This window comes from Centruroides vittatus, unplaced genomic scaffold, assembly GCF_030686945.1.
Source record: "Centruroides vittatus isolate TY-2023 unplaced genomic scaffold, ASM3068694v2 contig_3166, whole genome shotgun sequence".
In the NCBI taxonomy this organism is placed as follows: Eukaryota; Metazoa; Arthropoda; class Arachnida; order Scorpiones; family Buthidae; genus Centruroides; species Centruroides vittatus.
The window spans coordinates 46542-57587 of NW_027122035.1; the positions used below are offsets into that span (position 1 = coordinate 46542).

Below are 11046 nucleotides of genomic sequence, written 5' to 3' on the forward strand. Positions count from 1 at the left end.
CCCCAAAACTATAGTAATGCTTAAACACTATATTAACAGTTCTTCAAATACCAACTGGACGACTTATTAATTAAATAAAATACGGAGAATCCCTACAAGTCAGTACAGACGGTGTTGTCAGTCGCTACAATGAGCAAGATGTCATTATTATACATTCATTTAAAGAAAGGGGATTCTCCAGTTTCGTCACAGAATAAGTAATGAAAAATTCCGTGCTCATTTCAATCGGTCCGAATCGTAGGTGCGACAAAAATATGAAATGAAATGGTTCAAATTTTTATAAGATATTATTATTATTTATTGTGAAAAAATGCCGCCCCCTAAAAGTGCCGCCCGGGGCGGGCCGCTCCTGCCGCCCCCCACTACGCTACGCCACTGCGAATATTAACAAAAAACTCTCAAAGGAAACTATTCATGGTTTTCTATTAGCTTCCAAAAGTACCAGTAAAGAATGCTTTTTTGTTAAATGTCTGAAATTATCGTTATACAACAATTTCAGACATACGCCTTATTTTCGAAACAACCGTTAATTATTGAAAAACTCCAATTCACAATCACCATTTTTATAAGTATTGCCACAAAATTGCCATAAAGACACAAAATGTCAATGTCTCATTGATATTTTGTGTCTTCCCTCCCATCGCTACAGGGCTACTAAATTTTCGGAGAATTTTGGCTACTACTGTATATTCTCGATTATAAGGTATACTGTTTTCTTACTCTTCGAGACTGCTAACTGCTATACTGTACTTTCAGACCGACTGATAAAATGCCCAAATTTATGTTCAAAGAAAATTCGTACAAATAAACGTTCTGTCGAAATGCCATTATGCTTCTACTAATACAAAATATAGCGAAGGCCGGATAACCGAGCTGTCAAAGTTGCAGCCTACCGCTCAGGGGTACTCGGGATCGAATCAAGATGGTTCAAAAAATCCCCAGGAAATTTTCGAGCGAGTAGTCATCCGGATATGTCAGACCCCGTCTTTTTGCAAGCCATTGTGTGTTCGACCAGGCCCCCAATGGGGCTTTACTGAACCCACAATGGGATTGCTAAAAGAGACCTTCCTAATACCCGCAGGGCGGAAAGAGTTAACAAAAGTAATTAATTGTCCAATTCTCGCTCTTATAAGTATTTCTTTCTTCTGGTTATGTTAAACGTAATATAATAAATACGCAATTTCAATGACGAAATTTTGAGTCAGCTCGAAGATCAACAAATACAAATATTAGTTCCAATGGCAAGAAAGAACAGACACTAGTAGGCAAGAGTTGGTGAGAGATTAATGTTACGTTCCTAAAGAAATAATTCAGAGAAATTTTCGGTGCTTTTTGTCTCTCTGTGTTCACTAAGAGAGCCTTTTATCATGACCATAATGGATATGGCTTGGCCCACAGTGGAGTTGCCGAAATATTGAGAGGCGGGACCCGACATATTTGATGCAGATCACCCATCATTCCTGAAGTTGTTTGCCCGGATTCTATCCTGGATCTCCCGGAATGGTAAAAAGACGCTCTGACTACCTCGACTGTCTCTCACCACATAATGGCCTCCATTGTGCACCTGGCCTAACCCATGATGGTTTGGAGAAAGATCCTTTTAGTACTGCTCACAGAAAGAAAATAATTAAAAATGAAAAAAATTTTATCGCTTTACGAATGTTGCAATATGTTATCGACAGCCAGTGTGACAAATTATTAGTAGCGATTGCAATTTTTTCTCGCTTCTCACAAACAGCTGCCTTTAGCGGCCGGATGGCCGAGGGGTCAAGGTTATCAGCCTGCCGCCCTGGGAGACCCGTGATCGAATCCGGACGGGTCGAAAAATCCCCCAGGAATTTTTCGGGGGTGGTCCGTCCAAATATGTTGGTCCCCGTCCCTCACCACCCGGCCGCCCCATTGTGGGTCTGGCCTAACCCATAATGGGCTTGCTATAAGAGGCCCTCTTAGTGCCCACAGGGCGGAAAGAGTTACAAAAAAAACAGCTACCTTTAATGTTTACGAGATGTTTTTATTAAAAAATCCGAATATTAATTTATAAATAATAACGGTTTGATGCGAATATTATATTTTACTTTATAAGACGTAAAATATGTCGCGAACTTTATATCTTGATAGTAATTTCGAACGAGCGAATTACGTTCTTTTAGAATAATTTCGAAAAATTTTCTAATGTATCCGTCAGAGGGCGTAATTTTAGCTGTCAATTTCGACTAATGAATCCCACATGATACATCAAGCCGGCTTGTTGGTAGGAAGATGTAATTAAATGAGAAAAATCCAAATTTTTTTATATTTTCAAAAGATTTAAGTAAGTCAAATTTTAAAGGAAAGATTTTATTCTGTCAAAAGCCAATTATAAGGATTTCAAAAGTTATGAGGCCATATATGAGCAAAAATCCAAAAGAATTGAACCACTCAGCACTGGTGGTCGGTTGAGGGTTCACGCTTCACCAATGGTTCGACCACGTGAAGTTTTATGGGTTTTCTTCACGTGCTTTACATGAAATTTACTCCTATTTAGGATTAAATTTTTTGTAAGAGTCCTCCCAGGTGGCAACTTCCATTCTGGGGACTTCGGGATTGAATTAGGAGGATCAAAAATCCTCTGGAATTTTTTGAGGTGGTTTGTCCTAATGCGTTGGGCCTGTCCCTCACCTCTAGGCTGTCTCGTTGCAGACCTGGCCAAACACATAATGGTCTTGCTAAAAAGAGGCCCGTGAAGTGCCTACGGGATTAAAAAACCATCGATCCAATCCAAAAGAATCGTAGATTTAGGGTAATCGGTGCAAGATATAAAATCTGAAACCTTCCTCCTCCAGCATTGAACAATTTACGAGAGTTGACAGAAATTTAAAGATGAGAAAATTAGAAAACTATCTGAGAACACTGCTTAAAATAGTGTTGGTTCATTGAAAGAAGAAACTAGAATGTTTATAAAATAGGTGTAATGCTAAAATGAAATTATTAACTGATGTTAGATGCATATGAATTGTTGTTAAGCAAGACAGACAGCATGAATACTGTGATACGCTTCTTGTCTAGTCTTCCTAATGGCTTGTGAGTACTAAGGTTGGCTTTACCACTAGACTTATTACACCATCACAGGACATCAAATTAGACTTAGAAAAACACTATTTTATTTTCAGAATGCATTTTGGATGTGGAGTCCCTCATCAGCTTTTTTGCTACAAAATTAATTAATAGGAGGTTAACAATTTTTAAAAAAGGACCGTAATTGACAGGAATGAAAAAAGGCAGTGGACTTACATTTAACACGTCAATTCGATGTTTTGAAACATTAAAAGATTAAACACGAGATGACAAAAAATTTTTCATAATAAGGTTAGTGCTGATACAATAACACGATAATAAACTGAGGTGCTGGTTAAACAGTAAAGAAGTAAAAATATACATTGTTAAGACAAAATAATAAGCAGATTCACAGTGACACGAATAGAGTAACCAGATGATTCGAAGTACATTCCAGAATAGCCATCACCCTCCCCCCTCTCCCCATGCTCTCCCCATGCCCCCTCTCCCCATGCCCCTCTGGTCAAATATGTGTACCACAATTCGTGTAATTTTTGGCCGGAATTGTTCATGATTTTTCTCTTTGTTTTTTATTATTTCTAAGTGTTCATACCATCTTCTTTTATAAGTATTTTGTTCCTTTTTAAGTATTTTGACAGTATCTTTTACAATCTGACAGTCTTCATCATTACAGTGGGCAGCTACAGCCGAGTTATCATTATTGTACGCTATGGCAGAGATATGTTCTTTAAAACGGATCTTTAATTCCCTACTAGTTTCACCAATGTAAGATCTGGGTGTGGTACAGTCGCATTCAAATTTGTAGACAATGTTTTTTTGGTCCCACCACCAACAAACAGCATGATTTTGAAATTCACAGTGTTCTGTTGTAGATTTTGACATCACAAAATGTGTTTCCCAAGAAAGGAAATTGACCAACATTGATTTTCCAAAAGTTTGGAAAACAACAGTTTGTTACCACAACAACCGATTAATGGAGGGTATGTTTGTAAATTACATAATGCATGCGATGTTTTTTCAGTATCCCTTAGTGTAATTATTGGGATTGAGTGATGATATGCATTTTTGGGGGTGGGTATATGTGGCAACATTTTGGAGCATTCCGAGAGGTTAAGATGGTAATTAAAAGTATAAAAAATAGTGTTATGCAGTTTACAGACAATCCCGAATGTCTTGGATGGTATTAGTGCCATTCTATAATTTGTAAGCAGTGACATCCATTATTAGGATCAAGATAGTGAAAAACACATGGTAAAATAATTCTGAAATAACTGTGAGTTTGTTAAAGTAATAGTATTTTTTTTATAATAGTACAAATAGCATTTTCGAACAAAACTTTATTCACACTATCTTACAAGACTAGTTTCTGGAGGAAAATATTATCTAGTGTTTGTCCTCTTCACCAAGATTGTTGGGCGACAAACTTGTTTGCCAACCAGCAAAATTGTGTAGTGTTCCTCCTGCTTTACACATCATGTATTAACAAGATTAAATTATTGTTCAAATGTGAATGAGAATTTAATTGAAACATTCTTGAAGAGAATTTGGTTTAGTTATTATACAAAGGCTGCCATTTAAATATGACTATGCTGACAAGCCCCGCGTTTCTTTATGCAGCGCTCGAGAAGTGCTTTACAGCGAACGCACTGAAACTGGTTTCTAATTGGCCAACATTGCTTGTGACGTCATTTCACTACACTCGCTGCATAAAGAAATGCGGGGAAGTAGAAAAATGTCTAAACTGATTTTAATTTCAATCAACTGATTCAATTGGAAGTAATATATAGAAAATTTTAGATTGGACTTTTTTTGTGAAGAATCACTCTGACAGCTGTAGTTCCTGTTGGCATTTTGCTTGTATAAAAAAACCGATGGTCCACAACTCTTGAAGAACATATCTGGCTTTTTGCAGATATAAAATCTTGCAATTGGATATGATTGTATAATTTTAAATTAATATTTGTATTGTATTTTAATTTTACAGAAATGAGAAGATTATACAAGGAATATCTTTTTATAATTATAATTTTTCAAATAGTTACTATAAAGATTAATGGACACGTTAATATACATCAACAGAAACATCATTATAATGTTAAACAACATCAGCATCAGGGATCGGGCTCTCTGGGAATGCCATCGACACCAAATGAAAAAGACGGTACGTTAATTAGAGATAAAGCAAGAATTCAAGACAAGGAGTAAGTATATTTTAAAATAAAATGTTTTTATGAAATATATTGATATAAATGTTATTTCTATTATTTTCTCCATTCCATGCTCTATTATTTGTATTAAATTCTATAGATTCTAGCTAAGGTAACTTATAGAGATGATACAATAATTTTCCAACTAATCTGATTTGATCCGATCCAATCCAATACTTATACTTGTTTCTACCATTCTATACAGGTATTGGTAATAAATGAAATCCTGAAAGCCAATTTAGAGAATATTCACTTGTGTGACTAACCATTTAAATTCAAATATGAAGAAATAAAACTTTATGAATTGATTTTTGGGATCCTTCTAGATCCATGCCCTAGGCAATTGTAATTTTCTAGTTTATCTAGGCTCAACTTCAGTCATGATTTTTTGGAAAACGTTCGAACAAACCTTCAATAAATTTATAATAGTGGGCCTAAAATTGTTACCAAATCATTAACTGGCTGGCCTGGTCTTCCTATGGATCTCCCAAAAAACTTATATAACTTGTTAACTTGTTGTGCTATAACTTGTTAATGAACAAACAGATTTTAATCAGTCCAAAAGCACATTATACAGTATTAAATTCATTTTAATGGTAGATATTTTCAAAATGCCCTATCTAATTCAGCACAAAATTCAACCCTTTTTTTGAAACCCCTGAAAAACCCTTTCTAACATGTCACTTTTGATAGTCTTAACAACCTTTTTAATTACAGTCTTTAATTGTTCTGCATTCTTTGGCCCTCCTTGTAACAGTTATCTTCGATATAACTCTAGAGAAAAAAAAGTCAAAATGATTCAAGTCAGGGCTGTAAGGAGGCCATTCAACCCCACTCCACTACCCACAAATGTTGATCCAGTCCAATCCAATAACATGATCCTGATACATGTTGAAAATATGACTACTTTGAAATTTGACATGAAAATTCTGTCCAAACTGTGATAAGAATATGTTAACTCATTTGTTTAGATCAAAGTGCCTCCGTGCTGTAAGAGAACAATAGACAACTCTAATCTGGTCAATATAGCTTTGCTTTTACAGCAGCGGCATTTCGTCCACGAAAGCTGTGGAAGCGCCGCTCTCTTGTATTTTCTAAAATATAAATACATATTGTGCAATTATTTTTAATATTTTAACATACTTTGAAATAATTAAAATTAATATTTTATTATAACTGCATTATGTATCTCATTACAAATTTCTATATTACGTTTGAAGAAAAAATGATAAGACTGCTATTGTATATTCGAATATAAATTCGTATATGCGTATTCCCAATGGAAGTGCCATATTGTAGAATATGGGACAGCTTTCATGGCGAAAATATATGAATCGTGTAAAGCAGCCAGATTATACGCATTCGTGCGTGTGTTTTACAGAGCAGCAACCTCACGCGATTTAGCTTGCGGGTGTTACGCACCAAAATATTGTATAATGCTTCCAATGATTCTATCCAGGGCCTGCACAGCTTCCCTATCATCAAATGTCACCGAATGCCTCTGTTTTACAGTAACACATTTTTGAGTGTCGTCTTACCCATGGACTACTCTCTTTTATCTTATCTCATAAAATATGGCTGGGTTTCAAGATTGTGAGATTGATGACAGAATGATATATTTGTAGGGTTCTGGGCCACTAGATTTGGGCCACTTCAAAAATAATTTGGGCTCCATTTTGAAGAATCTGCTTTATTTTTTTTAATAAAACCTATCTGGCAACTCACTGGACATGTGCTGTTTATCTTCACATTTATATTATTATTATTATTAATTATTAATTAATGAAAATGGCATTCTGCATACATATCTGTATTCTGTTTGCTATATATGCCAGTGATAATGGGATTAAGCCAGAACTCCATCAGGTTACTCTAATACGACAAATGTGCCATATAAACGAACTGAAGAATTTAGAAGCATTGGCAATATTTAAAGCAGACCGCCAGGGCCTACCTATCAATTTTAAAGACAAAAAACAAATCTCAAAGGCATTGCAAGCTATATTTGACCCCCACATTATAGCAAACAATGCAGGCACACCTGATTGGGTAATGAAAGAAAACATTTGAAATTTGAATACATTGGAGTCTTGTATGCATTCAAAGATAGAACGCTAACACCAGAAAGATTTGATTTTTTAGGAAATTCTACCTGAGGAAGGTCCTAGGTGTGTCAAATAAGTGCAAAGCACAATAAGGTTTATGAGATTTATTTATAGCAATTAATGCTTTGTTGTTAGAAGATTATTTTGTTGAAAATACTCTCAAACATATCTTTGGTGCAGTGGGGAGTAGTGCAATCTTGCATAAAGTGATATTTCTGCAGAATATTTTTTCCAAAAAACTTTTATATATGGGAACTGTGACTGGAGTCTCAATGAAATTTAAGTATACAATACTCGATGTAATTTCTGCTCTTGCTATGATTTTCACAGGATGAGCAAACAAACAGGCTTGAACAAAATGACTTGTGGATTCAATGTTCCCCAAAATCAAAAATTATGCTTATTAACATAGCCACCAAGATGTCTGTGAATATTATCTTATTGGCATCTAATATCTTACTCGCAAACATATTCCATCATTTTATTAGCAAAGCTCGCTCGAGTTGCCATTACACCGTAACTAAGTTTCTAATGAACAGTAATTTTGTAAGCATGCATCTTGAGAAAATGTTTGAGAATAATGTGAAGAGATTCTCTGTTGATGCCATCTTTGTGCTACCTTTCTGATGGAAGTGCTTTGGGTTGGAAGTTTCATTTTCTTACTTTTCAAGTGTCCTGTCATTAGGGTTTCTGGATGTACCAAACTTAGTGTGAAATGCCCTAAGTGCTCTGGCTATCTGTTCATCATTTTGGTAATCTGCCTTCATAAGAAAAAGCCTTTAGTTTTTGCTTAGATCAGTCATCTTGTGTTTGTTTGATAAAGTTAAATGTTGCATCATAAAAAATGGCACTTGCTTACTACACACATTGATATTCTAGGTGTCACTATTCTTCCTATATTATTTGTCAGCCTGGGGAAGCTGTTATTCAATAAAGCCACTTGATTACACTACTGGAGGTTGATTTACACTTTTGAAGGAAACAGTTCTACTATTGCTTTTTAGTTTATAATGCAATTTTTGTATAAATCAAAACGTTCATTAAGAGATGAGCAGAATTGCAAAGTCTGTAAATCTAATTTTTCTTACATTCAATTTTCTGAAGATTATATTAATTTTATTAGCAAAGCTTAATATATTAAATATTTCTGATTTTATCATATTTTAAATGCATTTTTAAATTTCAGGCACATAAAAGATCACTTGGAAGGCATAGTCGACGAACCCGACATTAGCCACATGTCTGAAGAAGAATTACAGTTTCATTACTTCAAAATGCATGACAATGATAAAAATAATAAACTAGATGGATGCGAATTAGTAAAATCTCTTATACATTGGCATTGTAAGTAAAAAAATTCTTTAATAAATAATTTGCATGTAATTGTATGACATGTTCCAGAAAACCTTAAAATATCTCCAGCAAAGAAATTATGAAAGAAACATAAAAATAAAAAAAATGCATGTCTTATATAAGGAAATAGCTGTTAACAGAGATGCTATGCCAACGTACAAACATAATTCTACTGTTTACAAGTTGCTCTACAATGGCAAAGATGCAGTTAACAGTTATAGAGTATATGGGGTTCCGGTGAGGGACAATACATTCCGGAAAGACTTTGAGTATATTAATTCAATCAAATGTCTCTTCCACAAGAGACTGGCAAGAGACTGATATGAAATAACTAATAAGAAACACACCATTGCTCTGGTCATATATGCTTCCGATAATGGTGTACAAGCTAATCTCGGGAGGCTACCCTCATCAGACAATCTCGACACATGGACCATATTAGAACACTAGAAGCTCTTGAAATTTTCAAAACTGAAGAAAGGGGATTGTATTAATTTCAAAGAAGAGAAAAACGTCATGTATGTGTAACGATCTTTCTATGATAATCCTGAGTCAACACATATATATTAGTAATTTATTATTTTATAATAATTGTGGAGCTCAGTGTGGCCATTAAGCATAGCACACTGCCACCATCTGCAAACTGATTTTGACCACTCTGTATATGCAAATGTAAAAATGTTCAATTATTTAATATAATCATTGAAAATTTTATACAGAAAATTGTTTAAATATTTATTTAATTCACGTTTGTGTTTCGGGAATATTCTTAAATATTCATTGTTTTTAAAGCTTTCTATATATTAGTTTATTATTCTGTGTAAAAGTATAATAATAATTTTATTGGTTTATTTAGTAGAAGAGAATAAGCAGAGTGGAAATAATCCTGCGACTCCAAAGATCTTTTCCGACCACGAACTTGCGACGATGATCGATCCGATTCTCGACATGGACGATCAGAATAAAGACGGTTTCATCGACTATCCGGAGTTTATTGCAGCTCAACAGTCGAGATCTAACTAAATAATTTTTTCTAGTCGCGTTCTTATTCGTTGTTTGTTTTTTTTAAAATATGTGTTATTTAAATTATATTTATTTATTGTTAAATATTGCACACATTCCAATTCTTTAGGAGTCAAAAAGATTTTTATTTATATATAGATTTAAGTTTAAATTATGATTTATATTATTATTTTAGAACAAAAGAAAGTGTATTTTGTACCCAAAAAAGTGATAAAAATGACATTGGCTTCTAAGAAAAACTGGAATTTATGATGAGTTATTGTATTTGTTTTTGTTAATTTGTTAAAACATTACCGATTTATTACTTTAATGCAAAAATTCAGAGCTTGTTATCCTCGACATGGCATTATTCAATCAAAATTTAACTCTGTATAGTGTTCATTGAATATTCAATTCAATGTTGATTCTTCAAAACTAGTCTTTCAATATGAATTAAACACAAAACTTATTTTTTTTGTGTTTGGATTATGCCACTTTGTTGACTCTTATCATACAATTTTATACCTTAACAAGATAAACTGCCAAATTATACAGATAGTTTCTAAGGTATAATTTAGTTATTAAGTTATTTTACATTTAAATATAGGAGATGATCACCAACATGTTGAAAGTTAATGAGTAGAATTCAGATTATTTAAAAGCAACTGAAAACATAGTTTTACATTTTACACGAATTACCTTGAATTAAAAGACATGTAGACTGATGGATCACATATTATTACAATATCCAGAATGAAATCTTTACAATTTAGACATAGTTCGGTTCTTAAGTTCTATTTGTAAAACTGCCTACATTAATTGGAATTGAAATATACTGGGTGTTTCCCTTGAATGTCTCTAGTTTTAAACTGTTTGTAAAATTTATTTCTTTAGCTTTGTGAATAAAACATGTTGGAGAATGTTGGTCAGTACATCAAGTTTCACATGTATAAGCTAGAAAGGATCACTACTGTCACAAGGTGGTCCACTGTCGCATGGTCTAGATTGCCAGGACCCCATTTCTTGGTTTGCTTGATTGCCTGTCATTATCTCTTAGAACTTTTATCTTTGTGGACTTATTGAGGATTGTGTATATGCTACAAAAGTGCCAGACAGGAGACTCCACATTTGGCTTGGACGTAGGATCAAGTACAGGCTGGATATATGTCAGGAGCGTATGTGGAAGTGTAGTGGTTTAATGTAGTTACTAACTTCTTCAGACACTTTCTATTACCATCATCTACAGTACTACATTTATGTTTCTTTATCCACAATTAATCCACAAAAGTTGGACATTCAATGGAAACACCCTGTAGTAATTGTAA

General features: G+C 34.1%; 1 protein-coding gene across 1 annotated transcript; it reads left to right on the forward strand.

The window, feature by feature from the left end:
- Positions 1-2115: 2115 nt before the first annotated feature.
- Positions 2116-10470, forward strand: LOC136973389 (multiple coagulation factor deficiency protein 2 homolog). Its single transcript, XM_067268113.1, has 4 exons — positions 2116-2311; positions 5039-5255; positions 8553-8710; positions 9576-10470. Exons 2-4 carry the CDS (start codon positions 5041-5043, stop codon positions 9740-9742), a joined length of 540 nt encoding a protein of 179 aa, XP_067124214.1. The 5' UTR covers positions 2116-2311; positions 5039-5040; the 3' UTR covers positions 9743-10470.
- The last annotated feature ends 576 nt before the right edge of the window (positions 10471-11046 follow it).

Bases quoted from the DNA above. Each gene is read 5' to 3' on its own strand.
- LOC136973389 (XM_067268113.1), top strand. From the start codon at position 5,041: ATGAGAAGATTATACAAGGAATATCTTTTTATAATTATAATTTTTCAA. The intron at 5,256-8,552 runs GTAAGTATATTT...TTTAAATTTCAG, and splicing joins GCAAGAATTCAAGACAAGGA to GCACATAAAAGATCACTTGG. The intron at 8,711-9,575 runs GTAAGTAAAAAA...TGGTTTATTTAG, and splicing joins ATCTCTTATACATTGGCATT to TAGAAGAGAATAAGCAGAGT.